This window comes from Vigna unguiculata, chromosome 1, assembly GCF_037176805.1.
Source record: "Vigna unguiculata cultivar grain cowpea cultivar isolate G323 ecotype 2 chromosome 1, ASM3717680v1, whole genome shotgun sequence".
NCBI classification, from domain to species: Eukaryota; Viridiplantae; Streptophyta; class Magnoliopsida; order Fabales; family Fabaceae; genus Vigna; species Vigna unguiculata.
Window position 1 is genome coordinate 42,206,797 of NC_140792.1, and position 23,861 is coordinate 42,230,657.

The following is a 23,861-nucleotide window of genomic DNA, read 5'->3' on the forward strand; positions in this document are numbered from 1 at the left end:
AGGAGCTGCAAGTCTTTTATTTGTCTATTAAGATATTAATTTTTTAATCTATGATCACCAGTGCAGGAAGGCTTTTTGGCAGCGATTATTTTTCATATTCTGCACCGGTTCCCGGACCGAGGCATATTGGGGCGAGGCCAAAAGAGGATAGCCTTTGGCCTCGGTTGTAAACCGAAGCCATAGAGTCCCTCTTCTGCCTCGGTTGTTAGGTCTAACCGAAGCCATATGTGCTCACATTTATACATTTTAAAAAAATTCGCTCACGTTTTGGCCTCGGTTTTAGTATGACCCGAGGCCATATGTCCCTTTTTGGCTTCGGTTTGCGTAGTACCCGAGGCCATATGTCACCATTCTCAATCGCATTCCATGGCACCCACAAATCCGCATGCCTCCCCAAAGCCCTATCCCAATCCCCCACCACCACGGTTCCCAAATGCACTTCCCTCGCCCTCCTCAACATCTCCGAAAAATCCGAATCATCTGAAACCAAAAATAGCCACAAACACCCCCGTCCGCCGCAGCTCCGCCACCAGCCTGTACCCCACCGCCAGCCTGTACCCCACCTTCGGAACCAGCAGCGTCGTCGCCGCCTCATTATACTTATGATTCCCGCGTAAAAATCGTTCCTTGAAACGGTCCCGTTTCTTCTTCCCCTTCAGCGACTTCAAGCGGTTCAGCTTCTTCTCTCGCTCGCACTGGTGCAGCTGCTTGAAGTGCTTCTTCAGGTCCATGTGGGTCTGCGCCCACACACCCCGCACGTCTATGGCTCTGAGGGTGTGACCACACCCTTCCGTTTGAGGATGTTGAGGTTCCTGCATTCCTGACGCTCTTCTAGGACCCACTGGGGGAGGTGGACGAAGGTGTGGCAGTTGGCGTTGGCGGAGAAGTCAGTCACCTCGCCAAAGCGGGAGGCGAGGGTTTTTAGCAAAACGGCGGCGTCGTATGGAGGCCCGCGTGGGGGCTTGTTGTAACGCTGAGACGAGAACTTGTTGGAAGCAACGTGCCTGCTTTGTGTTTGTGAAAATGCGGAGTGGAAAGTGAAGTGGATTGGGTTTGCGTTGTGGAGAAAAAGTGAATATTTGCAGAGAGAAATGGAGGATAGCAGCGCGCGCGAGGAATAAATGGGGTTCAGTTTTGAGCCCTAATTAAATTATATGGCCTCGGTTCAATTTAGAACCTAGGCATATAACCCCTTTTGGCCCCGGTTCCTTAACACCTGAAGCCTATAAGTCAAAACGAGAATGACATTTTTGAAATTTTTGGCAATCTTTTTGGCTTCAGGCCTTCTTAACCGAGGCCTAACACCCCTTTTGGCACCGGGTTTTTTGTAACCGAAGCCTATAACTGCTTTTGACTTCGGGTTTTAGGTGAACTGAGGCATAAAAGTTGTCTGTAATTGCAAAATTGCCACCGCGTCATTATAGGCTTCGGTTCCTTACCAACCGAGACCTATAAGGCGAGGTAAAAATACAATTCTGCACTAGTGGATATATTATTAGTTGAAAGTCAAAATCAGCAATTTAGTTCATATATGATTTTTATGAGTAACCTTTGTTACAAAAATATTATTAGTTGAAAGTAAAAGGCTATAAAAGCATTCTGTCGTATTGAAATTGCCCAAACTTATTATTTTTTTAATAAAAAAACTAAAAACTGCTTTTTATGTATTAAAGTTGTAATATATATGAATTTAGGATATCCTCCGTTGAAAGTCAAAGTCGAAAATACTATTTTCTTCTCATATTTAAAATTTATATACACTTATGCATGTATTATTTCTTTATATGTTGATTTTTTTTAAGATTGGTATTTCTTAGTATATTCTCTTCTAAATTAGAGGTAAAAAATATATTCACTTGCAATATTGTTATTTTATGGGTTTTTTTTTATATTTAAAATTTATTAAAAGAACGTCTCACATCTATGAAAGATGCGAATATTATGTTAAGTTTTCCTACCCTCTTTCTTATATTCAAATATACACTCCTTTTCCCTAACAAATTAAATTACATGACATTTCACTCTATTCCTAACTCTTTTATATTAAAAATTCACGGGTTCTTCTGTAGAAAAATGTCATTACCAGTATATCTTCTACGTTATCACATATAAAAAAATATATACAATTATTACATTATTATAATAGTCAGTTTATGATGTCTTAAGACATACTTTATCTCTCTGAAGGATAAGTATAAAAAAACTGTTAACAAAAACGTCCTCAACCATGTGTACGCAGGGAATTTCATATTTTTTTTATTTTTTTAAATAAATAAATTTAAATTTAAGAAACTTATTTTCTAACAAAATACTTAAATTTTCACTAAATATCAAAATTATTTAAATATTAAATAATTATTAAAAATTTAAAAGCTTTAAAATTAATTACTTTTTATAATTGATCTTTAAAGTTAAGTTGATATTAATATTTGTAAAAAAAATCTCAATTGATATTAATTGATATCGAGTATAGTTATATAAACTGACACTGATTAAGACTATATTTACGAGATTAAAACTATGTTTATGAGGTTAATGATTGAGTTTTTTATTAATATATATATATATATATATATATATATATATATATATATATATATATATATATATATATGAACTTATTAAAGAATGTTTTTAATAATGTTTAGTCAAATGGATTTAATTATTTATTTCAGTGTTGAAAAATAATATAATAGTTTCATTAATTTAGAACAAAATATAAGTTAATTTAACATTGTTAAATTAAGTATACCAGCTTGAATATTTTAACAAAAGAATGGAAAGTAACATTCTAGTTTAATTTGGGCAGTTTTATTTATTAATTTTATACTTAAATCAACCGAAGAATATTCCTGTCACATCATGATGATGCTATAGTAGTATCCAAATATTGTGAAATAAAAAGTCTGTTATAGTATAAATAAATGGGGAAATTTGGGAAAAATGACTTCATTGCTTTACTAAAATATATATATTAATTTGACCTCATGTGAGATATTATTTTGATCTTTTAATTTTTTATAAAGATTGGAATTAGAAATAAGAGTTCATTTGACTTTATAATTTTAGACCAATTTAATTTTATATTTTGGTGTATGATTTTTTTAATAAAATTTATTAAATTTATTTAACGTTTTAAATATATTTTATAATAATATTTGAATTATTTATTTATTTAATATATTTTTATTTTAATATTAATTAAGAAATATTTTTAATGTATAAAATAAATTTAATAAAATTTGATCAGAAGAATTTTACAAAAGGTGATGGATGTATGAAATTGTTTAAATATACATGATTTTTTAACAATAAAATGTAGTTGATGTAATAAGTGATAAATTGACGGGAGAGGACTTGAGTAATTATTCCAAATCAAAGAAATGTATAATTCACTTTAAAAAAAGGAACACGAATAATATATTATTATGGCTCCGCGTCAAGGATGAAAACGATTTTCCTTAGTTTTTAATTATACGATTCTTCATGGTTGGAAAAAGAAGCTATCAGATTGGTTGAAGGAAACTACATATTCATCTGAACTGGAATACTGATCCAAAGCAGATAAACAAGTTTAACTCTCAAGTTTTAACAAATAAGCACTCTGGAACATACGTACATGACAATGGTCAATGAATTTCAGAAGGGTATGGACACATTCTAATAAAAATTATGCTAAATTACGTTTATGTTCTTTATTTTCATAATAAAATATTAATTTGGTTTTTTTACTTTTTTTTATCTTAATTTAGTTTCTATTTTAGAAATTTTGATACAATAAAGTTGTTTTTGTTAGTAATGTAGTAATAACGTTAAAGAGATATTAGGTGTCAGTTTCTGATTTTTTAATTTTTTTTTTAGATTTTTTAATTTTTTGAATTTTTTAAAAAAATAAAAAATTTATCACGTTGACATTGTGTCATGTGGCAATGGCATGGTAGTGACGTGACAATGACATGTGTCACTGTTATGCTAGGTATCATTTTTTCATTCTCAAATTGGTCTTTGTATTCTAATTTTTGTTTCAATTTAGTCACAATTTTTGTAAACAATGTGCAATTTTTACCCTATTCAAATTGAAACAAAAATTAATTTTTATATAAATGTTATACAAATATTTTTATTAAATTTGATATTTTTATTCAAATTGATATTTTTATTATATATTTTTAACAAAACTAAATTTACTTAAATTTGTGTTTCATATTCAACTTTGTTTAAAATTGTTTTGAAATTTTAAATTTACTTGTTTTCAATTTTTACATAAATTAGTTAAAATTATTTTTAAAATTTATATAATTGTTATATTTACACCAACTCAAACATTTATATATAAATTATTGAAATTTACACATTTTAAAAATATAAATTATTTGAAATATAAATTCAAATAAAAAACAATATTAAAGTATGATGTAATAAAATATCGATATAATTTATGAATCTCTTTTCTATTAGCCTTATTTTTTATTAACAACTTTAAAACAATTTTAAATAAAGTTCAATGTAAAATATAAATATAAATAAACTTAACTTTGTTAAAAATATTTACTTGAAATATCAATTTTAATAGAAATATTTGTGTACATTTATATAAAAATAAATTTAGTTTAAATTTGGAGAGAGGCAAAATTATTCAATTTTTACAAAAATTAAAACTAAATTGAGACAAAAATTAAAATACTGAAACCAAATTAAGAATCAGAAAATGACACCTGGCATAACATGTGACACTGTCACTGTCACATCACACTGTCACACTATCATGTGGCATGACATCAACGTGACAAGTGACAATTTTTTTTAAAATTTTAAAAAATAAAATAAATAAATAATTCAGAAAATCCAGAAACTAACACGTGACATCCTTTTAACGTTGTTACTGCACCACTAACGAAAAATACTTTATTGCATTGAATCTTACATAATATGGATCAAATTGAGATAAAAAAACATAGAGGGATCAAATTGATATTTTAATACAAAAACAGAGACCAAAGACATAATTTAACCTAAAAATTACATGTCTTGTAAAGTTCAATATCGTCTAGAATAACTTAAAAGATGCATGTTAGTGATTATAAAATGGACTTTAAGTCCATGATGTTTTTTGCCTCGTGTCAAATACACTTTGAGCTACTGTTTTATTTTTCTTATACTTTTGTAGTAGGGTGTCCTGAGGTGTAGTTAAATTCTTACTTTAGAGAGTGTAAATATATTTAGGATCAAAGGATTGATAAATTTTTTTATGTTATATAAATTTACACATAGTGATTATTTCCTGCTTTTGTGATTTTTTTCTTCGTATTTAGAATTTCTACATTATATTTTTTGTTATTTGTGTTAATCTTATTATTCTATTAATAAAGTAATTATTAAAGATAAAAACTATAATATTTTTAATTCACGATTATTTTTTCGAACATGTATCTCTATTGTAGTATTGTCCGTCACCGATATCATGGGTAACATAACAACAATCATCACAAGAATAATAATGAACACGAAAAAATATATTTATATGAATCTGGAAAAGCTTTCTTAATAAAGTAAAACCAAAAAATTGATCTTAGCTTAGCTGTTTGCATGACCTTTCACTGTTTTTCCTGCAAGCTTGTAGCACACCACATATGTCCATGCCACATGCCCCTCGTCTTGTCAATTTATCCAATTCGAATCACTTCTTTCTTATGCTTCTTTCTATTATTTTTTTTTAGTACAAAATAAGTTTGCAACAATTAAATAAAGACACATGGAACAAACCCTTCACAAAATTAAGTAACAAAACAATAGTTGGCATGTGGTAAAGCATCTTGCTTTGTCAACTAAAAGATTAATAGAAATATCCAACACTGATTCAAACATGGCAACAATATATAGTTCCATTTATATATATTATATCGCAAAACAATGTCTTTTATTTAACACATAACAAGCTTTCAGCTTTCAGTAATGCAAGAAATGCATGTGGTTATTACATTGCTTTAGTATAATATAACAACAACTAGACTTGACTTTTTTTTTTTAACAAATTTCCCCCGGTGATCCTCATTGGTCAAAACGTGGTTAAATATATTGTCCTCAATTATTGAAATTCAGCACTTTTTTCTGGGAATATAGAGCTTTTTTGTTATGCTTAATAAGATTAAAAAATAATTTTGTTTCCTAAGGTAATACTTTTGCCAGGGCGTTGTTTGTGTACCCTTTCAAAAACAATTTTAGTTGAGACTATCAACGTCAAGGTCTAAATTGAGATCATGTTAGAAGTGAATTTTAAGTCTAACTCAACCCTACAAAATCAGCTTGTAAGATGAGGTTTGCACCTCACTTATATATTATGAATTAATTTTATCTCTAGTCGATGTGAGACTTCCAACAAATCACGTTCAGCTCAGTCATCATCAACATGAAGCAACATTGCACAATATTCTAACCATCGTTGTCCTGCTCATCACTTGCACAGAGCGAGTGTTGCGAGATCTCATTCACAACTATCAACGAAATCTGCTCGTCAAATCCTAGAGATTTTGACTCTAGATCCAAACAACCCAAGCTTAATGTTTCCAAGTATTTCCTTTCTTACATCTTCAGCTATGCAATTTACCTTCGCGAACCTTGCTTTAGGCTCCTAAAAAAACTCAAAAAAAAACTTTTTTAGTATTAATTACTTTAGAGCTTTAAAAAAAGACTCTCAAAATCTTGAAAAAATATATTCAAAATAAAACTATAATACATTTAAACAAAATATTTTATTAGTAAATAAAAAGACATAATTCTTAACTTGTTTTAAGTCTTCCAAATTCTTAAATCACCGATGCACGTGACATCGTGTTTTAGTTAACCAAAGATATAATTTTTGAAAAGTGGGTGGAATTATTACACATAATTTAGTTAATCTACATGAAATAATGAAAACCCTTTATTTTAAAATAGCATCAAGAAACACCCAGAAAACAAGAAGTATAAAAGTATTTAATATATATAGTATTTTATTGAATTATTGAGAAGTAAAGTAAGTGGTAATAGATGATAGTCAATGGTGTGAAGATGAAGAAGACGTGTGGTGTGGACAAGCTTGGGATTGAAGTGTAAGAAGGATATATAGCAGAATGGGGAGAAGGGTCAAGAAGAAGGTGCAATGTCTAGTCTCAGAAAGACACACCCACTTCATTCACATGCAAATTTGAAAGGAATGTGAAACTTCTGCAACCAATCGTTACCCAACTCGAATGGGGTCTCTCTGCTCAACCATAATACTACATGAAACGTTTACGACACAAAATAGAAGAAGGAGCATCAATCACCCCACACAAAATCATTCACCAACACGTACAATATCAATAAACACTTCACATACAAGTACACACAGAATAAAAGTTATATGCTTGTAGAATATATGATGTTAAAAAAGAGAGAGATAAAAAAAATAAATGTTTAATAACTATACACATAAAATAAAAGTGTAGATATGTATCATTGTTCCTACCCCACGTATGATGTATTATTGTAAGACCCCCCACCACTCAATTTCCCCCCAAGTTAATGCATTCTACATGGTTGGCCATTGCACATTGTGCTTTATTTTTTGATTTTAAGCCTAACTCAACCTCACAAAACCGACTTGTAAGGTGAGGTTTGATGTGGGATTTCCAACACACCTTCTCACGCCGAGGTACGTCAAGGTATATTCATCATCCGATAGCGGGTGGAACAAAATGTCCAAGAAAATTCGCTATAATAGGCTCTAACCATGCTCTGATACATGTTAGAAGTGGGTTTTAAGTCAAACTCAACACTACAAAATCGGTTTGTAAGATAAGATTTGCACCTCACTTATATATTATGAAATTGTCTTATCTCTAATCGATGTGAAACTTCCAATATGTAGTTAGAAGCAGAAAGAAGAGTATTTTTTTTAAACCAATATATAAAAAAATACTTCATTGGTATAGGTCATCAATTATATTAATTATGCCTTCAGATATTATAAATAATTAATAGACAACAGATTAAAGAAATTGGGAATCTCTCTTAGTCTACCTTCGAAAATGAAAGTTATTAAGACACTACCTTCAACCTACAGTTGTTGTTTTTCATTTTTTCTTTTTTTTTGGCTTTTTCCAGAATTTAACCAAGCTTTAAAGGAATTAGAAAACGCATGCATGTGTTTTATTTTTATATATACTTTGTGGCCTAATTAACAAATGCCGACGCTTTTGTTTAGCTGTTAAAGACAGAGACATGAAACTAAAATGATAATAATGTGTTAAGGATAATCGATATGATTCACACTTTTAAATTGGGTTTGTAGGAATGACTTGTGTTTCCATAGATTGGGAATTTTCTTTTTTAATTTAGTCAATGCATAAGTGGTAGGTGAGAGATTATAAACTTTTGACTATTTATGTTGATTATCTCCTTCTCTAGAAATTCTCGAGCTTATTCTATACAAAAGGTTCGTTGTATAGCTTACGATTTCCTCGCAACCTTTTAACAACAAAATATTCAGAAGAAACTACAGTTATAGCAACAACATCATCGAATCCTTTATTTCTTGATAATGCTTTGTTGTCTACATGAAAAGACTTAAAACTAAAAGATAATGCTATAAATATATGTTAGTCTAAGATAATTATAGTTAATGATGCGATGGTAGAGATTGTTGAGAATATGACTTTAAGTTAATAAGAAAATTATAATCATTTTTTAAGGTTAAAAGAAATTATACACTATTTGACTAAGGAAAGCGTATTAGGTGAAGATATAGAGAGATTTGTGACTATTGATTTCCTTTTGGTTGTGATAATTTATTTCTTGTAGAAGATTCATTACACACAAACTTCCATTCTACTACTGATCTATAGAAATACCAATATCAAATTATATTGTGGTAACAATGTACTAGGTTGTATATTGTTTTTTAAATTTGTTGCAATTGTAACAAAAAATAAAACGTTATTATTGAGAAATATACTCATTTTATATTAGTATAGATAAAGTTATTGCATCGGGTTCTATTTCCTACCGACAGTATTTGCTCAATCGGTATGTTCACTCTTTTACTTCTTGCATATTTTTTTGTGCCATTTTTCTTTTAAGAACAAAAAGCTATAATAACTAAAGAAAGTCAAACAAAAAATGTGGTAAAGAGGGGTTAATGTGTACGCAAAAATATAATTCAATTTATATGACCTGTTACTATATTTGTCAAAATTGATAGTTAGCCTGTGATTGTAGACTTGATGCTCGTTATCAACAACTTTTTATTTTAATTGCTAAAAGCATATTATTAATGACATTTTTCTTTTCCGATGGCGTATGACCATTACCTTTAATAAGGCTTTTGTATTTGCAATTAGAATATAGAATATAAAATAAAATTTCACTTTGTTTTAATTTGAAATATAAAAGATATAGTTTATAATGGTAACTTTCCCATAATAAATTGGCTCAGAACAGATCATTTGTGTTTGTTTTTCCTTGGCACCGGATTAAATAGTTCCAAATTTCACACGTGGTGGCAGATAAAATAGTTGCAAATTGAAGGGTGTTGAATATAGTGCATGATTATATTAAGGGAAAATAGAAGTAAAGAGGTTGTTATGAAAGAAAAGAAAAAAAAAAAAAAAAAGAGAATGAAGGAGAGAAGGAAGATGATGGCGCTGACCATAAAGAGATGAGTTTGGTTGGTGGAGATTTAAGGGCACGAAAGAGACACCACGAACCTTCTTCTGCCATTACACCGTCGCAACAAAAACACTTTCTCCTAATAAAAGAAACAAAAACACTTTCTAGTTTTAGGGCACCCCATTTCTCTCTCAATCAATTTGTGGATTTAAAAAAAAAAAAAGACACGTCTCAAGTTATTTTATATATAAATATCATAATTAGCATTAATTTAAAGTTGGCTAATCCGTTATGAATGTCTAATATTAAGCAAATTATATTAATTTACTAAACCCATATTAATTTGACACTAATTCTAATAATTTCACTTATATATATAATTAGCATAAACATATGCGCGACCATGTGTGTACACATTTTTTGCATATACATGATGTAAAAAATATTAAAATGGAATATATACTGTTTTTAAGTTAATATATAAAATAAAATTATATTTATAAAATATAAAATAAAATATATAAGAAAAGATGAGAGAATAACGATTGATAAATAGAATAAGAGAGAAGAAATAGAGATAGACGATTTTATAAAAAACTTATAAAAATAACAATCAATCTTAAAAAATTTAATAAATAATTACATTTTAAAGGATAAAATTAGAATTTTGAAATATAAAAACAAAAGAAGAAATGCTCTTTATATATTATATTATATATATATATATATATATATATATATATATATATATATATATTATCTCTCTCATACACACGTATATATACATCGCATCAATAATTTATATTATTATTGTCAGTAATATACATTAACATGCAATAGTATATTTATCACACATTTTCAAAACACACTCATAGACACTTAGCATTCACACACAACATATAATATCATCACCGTAATATTTTCATGTTAGTAAATAAAGAAAATACTTAAAGACATATAAAGTTTTTTCTTATGTGTAATTGATTGACTTTTTCGAAAAAAAGTTTATTATGTATGTTTTGTGCATGAGTTTGGTTTAATTTCCATTATTATTATTATTATTTTTATATAATAACAAATAATTATTATATATTGTTGTACTTAAGATCAGTGACAGAATTTTAAAAATATTTTACAAAGACGAAGAATGATATATATAAAATTTGAAAATATACCAAGTGTATAAAATACATTAAACTAAAATAAATTTTATATATATGAGCCATAGCCCCCTCAAGACATAGACATCTGCCAAAGATGTCTAGTACAAAATAATATCTAACATCACTTAAAAAAAATAAAACTGATAATTTTATTGACTATAATTTGATTTATTTTTTATATTTTAATCTCAATTCTTCATTTAGTATTAAATATTCTAATTACATGGATAACGATTTCTAAGTTGTTTACATGAGTTTAATTTTACATTCTTGCTGTTGTCATAGACTCTTTATAAGTTGTTTACGTAACTTTTAATGACATTTAGGTTGATAACATAAGATTAATAATGTTATACTCCAATTACCCTTTTTTTATTTCATATTTCCGATTTCATAATTTTAATTATTTTGTTTTATTAAGTTAGTTTTAGAAATAATTATTAACTTTTTAATAGCATGACAAAGCATTATTAATAACAGTACATTATATATAACTTTGTTGTCAATACTATATCAAAATTAAATCTAATATAATTATAATTTTCTTAGGCTGTTGCCTCACACTTTTATCCATAATAATGTCATTTTAATTTTTTATTGTTTAATGATTTTAACTAATTAAATTTTTATTACAAAGTGACTTCTAAATCCATGTTTAATAGGTATGGAAGGCAACATTACGACCTTTATGGTGTCATTTGTTATCATAACTCATTGTTATATTTGAAACCACTACTTTTGTTTTATGGGAAATAGGCTTTTTATCCATGATTTAAAAAATAAAAATAAAAAATAAACTTGATTTTGGGTTTTGTTTATTCAAATCAATAATTTCGTCCTTCAAGATTTTAAAAATACATATATGTAAATTTAGTATTTTCTCATAGAAGGATTAAAAACTGTGGTTAAATGATAAATTTAAGTATAGAAATAATTATAATCATATATTTTTAAAAATTAGAGGAATGAAACACCAATTTAAAAACTAAAGGAAAATAATACCTTTTTCTTCGTTCTCTAAAGAGTGCAGATTAATAAATTTTTCGTACATATAAAAACAATAGGAATATTGTATTTAAAATTTTAAATAATATTAATTTCTATTACTTTAATTGAGATGGATAAAATATACAATTTTATACTTCATTCAAAACCAAAACATAAAACATAAACAAACTAGTTATATTTTAAGGTTGTCACATGATTACAGGACAGAGATAGTATCATATACATCATTGATTGCTATGTGTATGGCATAGTAATAAAAATATTCTTCTAAATATTTTTTTTAAATATTAAATGGACTGGTTATTTATTTAGTCATTTTATAGTAACAAATCTTTTTTATTTCAGTTAGATACAGATGTTCTCATTTAAATTAACGTAATTATTTTTTACTTTTTATTTAAGTTGCAGTTATGTGTATTCAATAATAGTCAACTGTACCTCTATCTTATTTAATAACGCGAGATTGGAAGTTAGCGTAATAGAATTTACAAAAAAAATGAAAATATTATAATTGCAATGCACATATTTAATTTTCTTGATATTATACCGAAGAAAAATTATGCTTGATGGAATTATTCATAAAGTATATTTATATAACTTTTATAAAAAAATGTGATTTTTACTAAAATATCTGATTTGTTAGCTTCATAAAATTATTTGATAGAGTAATGTGACATTTTTAGTAAATTTTCCATTTTAATTTAGAAATTATATTCTCACTTTTGCAGGAGAATATTCTGTGAAAAACCTGATAAAAACTAGGAAGCGTTCTTTCCTAAAAATATTACTTTAAAGGTAAATTAGCATCTAAAGAGTGAGCTATGTGAAAAATACAATCCTGTTACAAACTTTAGTTTTAAGTGTTTATATTCAATAAGAATGTAGTTGTGAAATAAAATATACAACCTAATTACTTACCATGAAATTTATATGACAATATCTAAAAATGTAATGTATTGCAATATTAAAATGTCAAATATATAACCCTGTATTTTTCAAATTTAATATAATTATATTTTAGATATAGAATTATGTAGTGTACTTAAAAAAAGCACAAGTTTAAATTATAATTACCGTTTAACATATATTCAAATACAAATTCCTTCATTTTGGAGAAGAATATATCGAAAAAAGTTAACGATAGTGAAATATAAGTTCAAATTACATAAGGAAACAACTATTCTCAATCCAACATTTTAAAAGAATAAATTTAGGAATTTTTTTATATAATATTAAAAATATATTCTTGAATATAATCATGGTATAAAAAATCATTCTCAACATATCATAACAATATAGTTGTTATTGTATTTAAATAGAAATTTAAAATATTTAAAATATAAAGACAAAAAAAAAAAATGCTCATGTGCAAGGACGGGGCTCCGAATGGTATTAGTTGAAATAGTGACTAAAGAAATAAAGAGAATGAAATGTCATGTGCCGGGAAAATTAAGGCAAATGATTATAACGTTGTAAACTCGTGTGATTTCCATAATCTTTGTATTTTGATATTACCACCCTACCTTGCCAAGGTGTTGCTTATTTTATATATAAGCCACGCACTCCTTCTTCTGCCTCCACAACTTACTACTAACACTCAGCCTTAACACTAAACGTTATAAAAACCCATTCAAGAGAGAGAATCAAAGCACCCACACAAAGAAGAGAAGAGAACCTCTAAAAACAAAAATAAAAACATTCTCTCCCATTCTCCTTCCTTAGTTCTTCTTTCTCCATTTTCTGTCTTTTTTCTGTTTTTTTACTTGCTTTTCTTCTTTTTCTTTCACCTTCTATTTCTTCTCTGATTCTGCATTTCGTACATGCGGTGTTCTACTTCTCTCCTGGTTTGATTGCCGAAGCAAAACAGGATTTTTCACAACTCTTGTGGCCTCCCATTTCAGGAGAATCACTCATTGGTACATAGAGCTTGTTAAAAGCAAAAAGGAAAGAAAAAAAAAAAAAGTGTTTTGAGATCTGGCATGTTATCCTTTTATCTCTAGCTTTCTTTGTGTGGAGTGTTTGTGCTAGAGTGACTGACATTCCAGCTCTGCTTCCTTTGTTTTGCGTGGCCAAGAAGCAAAACAACAATCACCAAAAGAAAAATATTCCATTGAAGTGATTCTTTTAAGCCCTTTTGGATCTACCACTCACACCCTGAGCTTGGCCTAGCTTTGCTTCCCATTACTCATCACTCTCTTTTCTTCTTCTGACATCAAAACGGTTCCAATGGATCGTTTTCCTTCCAGTACCATTATCCCTGACGCGTTCCAAGGGGCCAAAGATGACCTCACCACACAGCTTGCATTGGTTTGGAATCAAATCAAAGCGCCATTGATTGTCCCGTTGCTGAGACTAGCAGTGTTTCTGTGCCTGATCATGTCGGTGATGATGTTCATTGAGAGGGTCTACATGGGCGTTGTCATAACTCTGGTGAAGTTGTTCGGGAGAAAGCCCGAGAAACGTTACAAATGGGAGCCAATGAAGGACGACATAGAGTTGGGAAACTCTTCTTACCCAATGGTTCTCGTTCAAGTCCCCATGTACAACGAAAGAGAGGTGCATACTACACAGTACTTACCTCTTTTTTTCACCACTTTTAACACTTGTTATCAAGTGCAAAACTTTTGACTTTTTAGCCTCGATCTTAGTTAATTTTCCTTGGTTCTAAATGCAGGTTTATCAGCTCTCAATTGGAGCTGCGTGTGGGCTTTCTTGGCCTTCGGATAGGATCATCATACAAATCCTTGATGACTCCACTGACCCAACAATCAAGGTTAGCGCATTAAAACTCATCATGGTTAGTTACCGGTGTTAGTTCCATTCCATGTGAATGATGTACTATCCCGGGAACGTACAAAGCCTGGATTGGACATACTCAAATGATGTGATTGTTCTTTGCGGCATTCTGAAACATTTGTGGTGACTTGACAAACGCAGGAAATGGTGCAGCTTGAATGTCAAAGATGGGCAAGCAAAGGGGTGAACATAAAGTACGAGGTTAGAGACAACAGGAATGGGTACAAAGCAGGGGCTCTCAAAGAAGGCATGAAGCGTAGCTACGTGAAACAATGTGACTGTGTTGCAATCTTTGACGCTGATTTTCAACCAGAGCCTGATTTCTTGTGGCGCACCGTCCCATTCTTAGTGCACAATCCCGAACTAGCCCTCATTCAAGCGCGGTGGAAATTTGGTAATCTATTAATTTTGTTTTAATGTTGAGTTGAGTCTTTCTTAATTAACTCCTAACATTCAACATCAGCGATCACAGGGACAACAACCCTTGCTTAATTTAGGTTTCTGGTTTCCTTGATGGCGGCTTTAGTTGCATTAATCTAGACTAGTATCTTAGATTAGACAGCGAATCCTAAAATCAGAACTTGCTCTTAAAAACTGTCGGTGGGTTTTTTGTTTTGAACTTGTTTTCAAGAACTAGTTTGTTCGTTTGGTTGGGGTGAGGTAGGTCCCATTTTGTGGTTGAACGACCGTGTACAAATGCTTCAACTTTCGTGGTTGCCTTTGATTTAAGCCACGTATTCCTTTTCCTATCGTTTTTTTCACTTCTTTGTGTCTGTGGGGCTCACTGTTTCTACTCGCCTCCAAAAACTATAATGCAGACTACAGGGAGCAAGTGTTCCTTCTCCTTTCCTTTTTCTTTTTCTTTCTTTTAGTTGCATTTTCCGTGGCTTTGATTTCTTTTGAGTTTTGTCCCGTGTTGTGGAAAAAGGTGGGAATGGCAGATTGGTAAACCTCTAAACTTTACATTATTTTTTGGGACAGTCTGTCATGAAAAGTCATCTATGAACTGTTAGATGATTAACCATGATATAATAATGGTTGTCACGTATATATTGTCCTGGCTAATGAATTCATTTATGGCTGAATAGGGTTTGGTTGTGTCATTGTGTGGCCGAAAAGTCTGATAAAACGTTGGACCACTGCTTAATGCGGAAAAGGGTAATTTAAATTTAGAGGTAAAATAGATCTTTGACTGGATTAGTAAGTAACTAAGAAGGTCAAAATAGAATGTTGAAACAAACACCAAATTTCACTTATCCGAGTCTCAAAAGTTAGTATTTGACATCTTTTTCTTCATGTACTTAGTTTTACTTGCCCTATACATGCGTGTATTCTGCAACATGCTGTATATAATTTTCATGAAACAACAATGCTTACAAAGACTCGATTAAACCACCCATATATGATTAACCAAAAGTACATTTTTGTTTTTAGAAATATAAAAAAATGCATGTGATCTTATAATACTGATAGAAAATAAAACAAAAAGAAGATGATAATGTTTTAGAAAGATGTGTGCTCTACAGGTGAATGCTATAAATTCTAAAATGTGAACTGGTGAAGGGCCATACCATACTCCAGTGACATAAAGAGTAGTTTCGGGTGTGAACAGTACCGATTTTTTTCTTTTTCTGCGGTGATTATTTTGTTTTTAGCTAGTAAATTGAATATTCGAGGGGTCCAAATATTATTATTGCTGATTTCTGCTACCAGATAGGAGGGCAATACTTGAAAGCTGCACTGCATGTATATGTATAGTTGAAAGGGCATTTCTGTCTTGCGAGAAACAACACCGTTTGTGATATTATTGTGGTTGTTGTTGTCATCATTGTTCTTATTGTGCTACTTCATCTTCCATTTTTTCCCCTTACTTGTCTTCTGCTCCTTCCGGCAGTTGCATGTGCAAATTTAATGGTGGACCTTATTTCGTAGTCACTGTCTATCTCTACTAACCGACAACTGGATCTCTTTTTAACTCCTGCAAAATCAATTTATTTACATAATGCCACTGCAAATTTCATGCCAGCTAAGGGAGCAATTTATTTATTTATGTATATTTTATTCTGTGATTCCAGTGAATTCCGATGAATGTTTGATGACCAGAATGCAAGAGATGTCATTGGATTACCATTTTACTGTGGAACAAGAAGTGGGGTCTTCCACTTACGCCTTCTTTGGATTCAACGGTAATATGATGCCAAAATTTTTCACCTTTATATCTGTCCATTTTTTTCCTAAGAAACAAAAAGACAACAGGGACTTTTGTGCAATAGTGGAAGCTAGGTCTTGTTTTCATGTAGCAGGAAGGTTTAGTCAATTTTTTTGTACTCTTTAAAAATGCATTAGGGACTGCGGGAGTGTGGAGAATATCTGCATTGAATGAGGCTGGTGGATGGAAGGATAGGACCACAGTGGAAGATATGGACTTGGCTGTGCGAGCCAGTCTCAAAGGATGGAAATTCTTATACTTGTCTGACTTGAAGGTTCGGTTACTCCAAACTTAAGAACAGTTAAATCCATTTTAAACATACAAAACATCATGGTTGTGTTGTGAGAATTCATGTTTTAGTGATGATTAACTTCTACTTCAGTTCATGTTTATGCTGTGTATGTGATGTGATGTCAATTTTATTCTGACAGGTTAAAAATGAATTGCCAAGCACTCTCAAGGCCTACCGTTACCAGCAGCACCGTTGGTCTTGTGGTCCAGCCAATCTTTTTAGAAAAATGGTCTTGGAGATCATAAACAACAAGGTTAGTTTGTTTTGTTTGCTTGAATAATCATGAATATGCAGAAACAGGACAACATTTGTTGACTACTTCCAAATTCATATGTATGTGCATTGCAGAAAGTGTCATTGTGGAAGAAAATACACGTGATATACAGCTTCTTCTTTGTTCGGAAGGTCGTAGCACACATCAACACCTTTGTGTTCTACTGCATTGTGTTGCCTGCAACAGTTTTGGTGCCTGAGGTTGTGGTCCCAAAGTGGGGAGCTGTCTATATCCCTTCTGTTATCACTATTCTAAACGCAGTTGGAACTCCAAGGTTTTGATTTCTCCCAAGTTTAGCTCTATGCTCAACAGAGTTTAAAAGAAAGAAACTTGTTTTTCAAGTAAACATTGTTGACTTTATTGCTTGTGTTTTCTGTGTTTCAGGTCACTCCATTTGCTGGTGTTCTGGATTCTCTTTGAGAATGTTATGTCCCTGCATAGAACCAAGGCAACGATTATTGGTCTACTAGAGGCTAGTCGAGTGAACGAATGGGTTGTCACAGAAAAACTAGGTGATGCTTTGAAGGCTAAAGCAGGAGGTAAAGCACCTAAAAAGCCTCGATTCAAGATTGGAGACAGGTATGCATGAATGAGTATTTTTTCTTCACGTGTTTGATAACTTAATGTTGTATGATATCGAGTTGCTTACTATGTTGTTTTTGTGTTGAAATATGATTAGGATTCACTTGTTAGAACTTGGTGTCGCATTCTACCTCTTCTTTTGTGGGTGCTATGATGTTATGTTCGGGAAAAACCACTTCTTCATCTTCCTCTTTATCCAATCTCTTGCCTTCTTCATTATGGCATTTGGATATGTTGGCACCATTGTTCCCCAGTCCTAGAAGGGCTTGGCATTTCTTCATTCGGCTTCTTCATATCAAAGTGTATTATACTGTTTTCACCATGGTTCTGGCAAATTACGAGCTTGTTAGTGTAAAAGAAAGGGTGGTCATTCTTTAAGGTGTTGTTGCATAATCAGAGTCGGTGACTCTAAAGAGTTAGTTTTCTTGTGAATATACTGCAAAGATATATATAAGGAAATTACGGAAGTTCTTCACTTAAAAGGGAAGCATACAGAACAAGAAAGCAGCAATCATGTGGCATTCCTCAGGAGCAAACATCTTTGATTGGATGGATTGTTTATAAGATTTTGTAGTTTTTCTTTCTATTTTTAACCTTTCTTTACATTGTATTTGTTTGAAGAAATAAACAACTTCAAGAAATGGGATAAAGACTTCCATTTTGTATTTCCAATATAAACAAAAATGTTAACGCTGTACCAAAGAAAGTTAATAATTGAATTGGCTTCGTTTAAATGATGAATTGATTTATGGGAAAAAGGACATGAAATGAAATAAGGGTTAATTATGTTTTTTTTACCTAAATTATAACACGATTTTAGTTTTCGTTTTTATCTCAAGATCTTGGTACGTTTGTTGCCTCATTCTCTTGTCCAAAATTGGTTTCTATTATGTTTTCTCATTTTATCTGATACTGCTATTTAGTTCTACTGTCATGTTTGGGGTATTTTTTAGGGTAGAAACTTCACATCACCACTTGCTTAAAAAGCAAAAGTAGTTACTTATTTTGTTTCTTGTTATCATTTTCCTTATTTCTTATTATGGATTTCTTTGCTCCAGAAATGGTCTTGTTATTTCACTTCCTACTTTTCCAGATAATTACCAAGTATCACATTTAACTTTTCAAATGATGTCTTACTATACATTCTACTAAAAATCACATAAAGAGACCAAATTTTTTGTCAACTATGTTAAGTTTTAAGTGGTAAAAGTTGCTTCTTCATTTACAAATAAGAATGTTTGCTGGATTACATTAATTTAATATCAAAGTCTTTCGGTCCAAACATTAATTGGTTTCAATACAATATCAAATATATTCCGAACCAATTGAAAACAAATTAAATTGAATAAATTCACTTTTATGATTTCCTTTTTTGTGTAAATGTTATCTAAAAATATGAAGTTAATAAACACCATCTATAATGCCCAATTTCACTCTCTTTTCCCTAGTCGAATTACTGTTCATATTCATATAAAAAAAATAGTTAATTTGGGAGAAAATCGTACTACTTAAATAACCGAAGGCAAGCTATAATAAGGACCTAAGTTAACTTGTTGTAATATTTTAATATCTAAAAGATTTAAAAGACTTTTAAAATATTTCATAAGAAACACAAAGTGGTTTCTTATTCTTTAACTTGTTGTATAATACGGAATAAGTTTTTTTAAATTTATATTGGATTAGACAATCTGTATGTATGTAATGCAAATCTATATTCTAAATTGTATAATCTAAAATGTTTAAAATTAATATATTTGAATTTTGGAATATATAATCAAAAGATCTAGCGACAAAAGTATAGTTTCAGCATGATATAATGTAAATTTTATAAGGAAAATGATACTTTAAACCCTTTCGGTATGAGAGTGCAGAAAGCAAATATTGGGGTGCAGGAAGAAATTGTAAGAGCGTGATGGGTGACTGGGTTATGGATATAAATTGGGCCAAGAGTAGAGCCCACCAACAATAAGAAGAGTTATTTGAGATATGAACAATTCCAGCAGCAACGTGAAGCATTGAGAAGAGTGGTTTTTGCGCGCCATATGATGGTTTTTGGAACTCGTTCTGCTCTTCGCATTCTTCCCAATTCGCACTTCAACAAATTCAATTCCTTCTTCTGCTCCGAGTCACTCACACTCTGCGAATCCGACTCAGAATACCAGCGTCGCCTTCAAAAGGTTCAAAAACTCGAAGCTTTACTCAACCGCGGTCGCACAATCACCGCACGAAGGTTCCTCAAATCCCTTTTTCTCTCTAAAACCACATTCTCCTCTCTCTCCGAACTCCACGCCCACGTCTCCAAACCCGTCTTTTCGGACACGCTCTTATGGCTCTGCTCCGTTTCCAAAATGCTCGACGAAGCCACCGACTTGTACTTTTCCATGCGAAAAGATGGATTTCTCCCCTCCACGCATTCCGTCAATCGTTTGCTCCGAGCCCTGGTGGCTTCCAGGCATTTCGAGAAAACCCTTTCTGTCTTCGCCGACGTTGTGGATTCTGGTATTCGGCCCGATTTTGTTACTTACGGGAAAGCTGTTGAGGCGGCGGTGATGTTGAAGGACCTCGACAAGGGTTTTGCGCTAGTGAGTTCCATGGAAAAGGAAGGACTGGGTCCTTACGTTTTTACTTATAACTTGATCTTGGGTGGGTTGTGTAAAGTGAGAAGGATCAAGGATGCTCGGAAACTGTTCGATGAAATGATTCAGAGAAATATGGTTCCGACTACTGTTACTTATAACACGCTCATTGATGGATACTGTAAGGTGGGTGAGTTAGAGGAAGCTTTTGGCTTCAAGGAGAGGATGAAGGAACTGAATGTGGAGCGTAATCTCGTCACGTATAATTGCTTGTTAAATGGCCTTTGTGGCTCCGGGCGGGTGGAAGATGCGAGGGAGGTGTTGTTAGAGATGGAGCGCTGTGGTTTTTTGCCTTGTGGGTTTTTGAGTGTTGTGTTTGATGGTCCTTCGAATGGCGCAGGTGATCATGGTTTATTTGATGGAAAAGAAATAAGGATTGATGAGCGAACTTATTGTATTTTGTTGAATGGACTTTGCAGGGTTGGAAGGATTGAAAAGGCTGAAGAGGTTCTGAACAAACTAGTGCATAATGGAGTTACTCCAAGTAACATTTCATATAACATACTTGTGAACGCATATTGTCAAGAGGGTGACATGAAGAAAGCTACGCTGACAATTGAACAAATGGAGGAGCGAGGGATGCAGCCTAACCGCATCACTTTTAATACCCTCATTAGCAAGTTCTGCGAAACTGGGGAGGTGGACCAAGCAGAGACATGGGTTAAGAGGATGATAGAGAAGGATGTTTCCCCCACCGTGGAGACTTATAACTCGTTGATTCATGGTTATGGTCAGAGGGGCAATTTTGTCAGGTCTTTCGAGATTCTCGAGGAAATGGAGAAGGCTGGGATAAAGCCTAATGTCATCAGCTATGGTTCTCTAATAAATAGTCTTTGCAAAGATCGTAAGCTTCTTGATGCTGAGATTATGCTTGCAGATATGATAGGTCGTGGCGTTTCTCCGAATGCAGAAATATATAATATGCTCATTGAAGCTAGTTTCTCACTAAGTAAATTGAAAGATGCTTTCAGATTTTTTAATGAAATGATGCAAGGTGGAATAGATGCAACTCTTGTGACATACAATACGATGATAAATGGACTCGGAAGAAATGGAAGGGTGAAGGAAGCTGAGGATATGTTTCATCAAATGGCAGGCAAGGGCTGTAATCCAAATGTAGTGACATACAATTCCCTGATTTCAGGATATGCCAAGTCATTAAACACCCAGAAATGTATTGAATTGTATGATAGGATGAAGATGGTAGGCATAAAGCCAACAATTGGGACTTTTCATCCTTTGATCTGTGCATCCAGGAGGATAGGCATGGCCGAAGTGGAGAGAAGGTTTCAGGAAATGTTACAAATGGATTTGATTCCCGATCGATTTGTATATAATGAAATGATTCACGGTTATGCTGAAGATGGAAATGTTCTGAAGGCAGTGTCTTTGCACCAACAGATGCTTGATCAGGGAGTTGATTCGGACAAGGTGACTTACAATTGCTTGATTCTAGCATATCTTAGAGACGGAAGGGTTTCAGAAATAAAGCATATTGTTGATGATATGAAGGCTAAAGGACTGGTTCCAAAGACTGATACATATAGCATTCTGGTTAAGGGACATTGTGACTTAAAAGATTTCAATGGTGCATACTTTTGGTATAGGGAAATGATTGACGTTGGTTTGCTTTTAAATGCTCGCATTTGTTCCCTGCTAATTTCCGGACTGAGGGAGGAGGGAATGCTGCCGGAGGCCCAAATTGTATCCTCAGAATTGAGTAGCAGAGGTCTGAATAACTAGAAGACTGAATAGGAAAATCCTTGCCCCGTTGTTCAATGCATTATGATTGGAAAAGGACAGGTGCCTAATATCACAAAGTACGTGATACTCTACATTATAAAACTCACTTTTGCTGTTATTACATCTAAGAGGGGATTGTTAAACCCCCTGGCGATGAGACAAAGTTAGATACCGGAGAAAGAGGAAATTAAATACAAGCTCAAATGGTACATGACTAATCCCAATCCTAATTTTTTATACATAATTCTCCGTGGATTTTAGTTATTGATAGTTGAACGTTTGGAAAAGTTTGCTTCAAACTTTGAACACATGAAAATGAATCATGCCTCTTTTTGAGCTTTGCTATAAATAATGACAGTTTATTGAGTGTGAGAGTGTGTATGTATGTGTTTGAGAGAGATAGAGAGAGAGAAGAAATTACTGAATAAATACTTAATTAACACGTTACAATCAGGTTCTTTAACGACACATAATATTTCTGTTTATACAAGTCAGATACATCACCCTTATTATATTGCGGATGCTTGATATTTCTTTATTTGTTAGAACATATAGTGTTTGTTAATTATATCCGCAATCTTTTAGTTAAAAGTTATATGAAGATTAAAGGGTTGGCTCCAACATATATATGCTTTCAAATTTTAGTGGAGCGTATTTTTTTAGTGCAGGGACATGTTTGAGGGAGGTTTTCATCAATATCTACTTGAAAGAAATATCGTGGGTCTTCATCACTTGGTTAAGGATCCTGCAGCTCCTAGCTGATGTCGTTGTTGGTGATTGTTTGTGAGGCTGAAATTTCACCAGTATTTGCCACAAAGAAACAACCGGTAATAAGTTTGTGGCGCAAACAACCGAGGCATGGTGTCGCACTCTTTCCCGAGTATGACAGACCAGAGATGCCAGAAGTTTCAGCATGAAAGAATAATTCCAGGCTTGTGTATCACATACCCTAGCACCCTACTTTTTCGTAGTGAAACGGCGTTCAACATTTTTTGTAATGATTATTTGACTTTTTAAGGATAATATCTGCATAACAAATTTAGCACGAGGTTGGTAGTGCTGACTGATTCCATTGTTGAATTAGTTTATCAAAGTGGAGCTTAACCGCAAAGGTTAACTTTAAAAGGCCTTTGATTGTGCTTATCAGTGGAGGTTGGGTTGTCTTGTAAACATTATTACCGGCAGAGTGATTTATGGGTGAACTGTATTGAATAATCTGTTTATTCAAGTCAATTTTATGTATATCCAACTATGAAAATAATCTCATGTAACATGATTTTGAGAACCTTTAAGATGTCAATTTTATGTTATCTTGTACACGATGAAAAGGAAAAAAACTCTGGATCCGCTTTTACATTAGTATCACTTTTTTCCTCCATCAAATTTACATCATTCCAAAGACAGCAATTCTTTTACCTCGTAACATATTAATAATTTAAAACCTGGGCAAAACTCAGATTGGAAGCAATACCTAGACTGCTTTTATTGACACTTTGTTTCTATTTATCTTAGAAAATCACACAATTACCTC

General features: G+C 32.0%; 2 protein-coding genes and 1 pseudogene across 3 annotated transcripts; 2 read left to right on the forward strand and 1 right to left on the reverse strand.

Annotated features, from left to right (window-relative positions):
• Positions 1-211: 211 nt before the first annotated feature.
• On the reverse strand, positions 212-2,229 carry LOC114190932 (uncharacterized; annotated as a pseudogene).
• An 11,154-nt stretch (positions 2,230-13,383) lies between these two features.
• Positions 13,384-18,686, forward strand: LOC114165108 (glucomannan 4-beta-mannosyltransferase 9-like). The gene is made up of 9 exons (XM_028049768.2): positions 13,384-14,354; positions 14,473-14,571; positions 14,736-14,988; positions 16,670-16,780; positions 16,941-17,077; positions 17,235-17,348; positions 17,444-17,643; positions 17,754-17,948; positions 18,049-18,686. Exons 1-9 carry the CDS (start codon positions 14,025-14,027, stop codon positions 18,209-18,211), a joined length of 1,602 nt encoding a protein of 533 aa, XP_027905569.1. The 5' UTR covers positions 13,384-14,024; the 3' UTR covers positions 18,212-18,686.
• A 1,260-nt stretch (positions 18,687-19,946) lies between these two features.
• On the forward strand, positions 19,947-23,630 carry LOC114185435 (pentatricopeptide (PPR) repeat-containing protein). Of its 2 annotated transcripts, none has more exons than XM_028073262.2 (2): positions 19,947-22,536; positions 22,999-23,630. In XM_028073262.2, exon 1 carries the CDS (start codon positions 19,994-19,996, stop codon positions 22,328-22,330), a length of 2,337 nt encoding a protein of 778 aa, XP_027929063.1. In that variant the 5' UTR covers positions 19,947-19,993; the 3' UTR covers positions 22,331-22,536; positions 22,999-23,630. The 2 variants fall into 2 exon arrangements, with proteins under 2 accessions (XP_027929063.1, XP_027928991.1); XM_028073190.2 differs by having other exon boundaries at positions 19,948-22,536; positions 22,994-23,630.
• Positions 23,631-23,861: the final 231 nt, after the last annotated feature.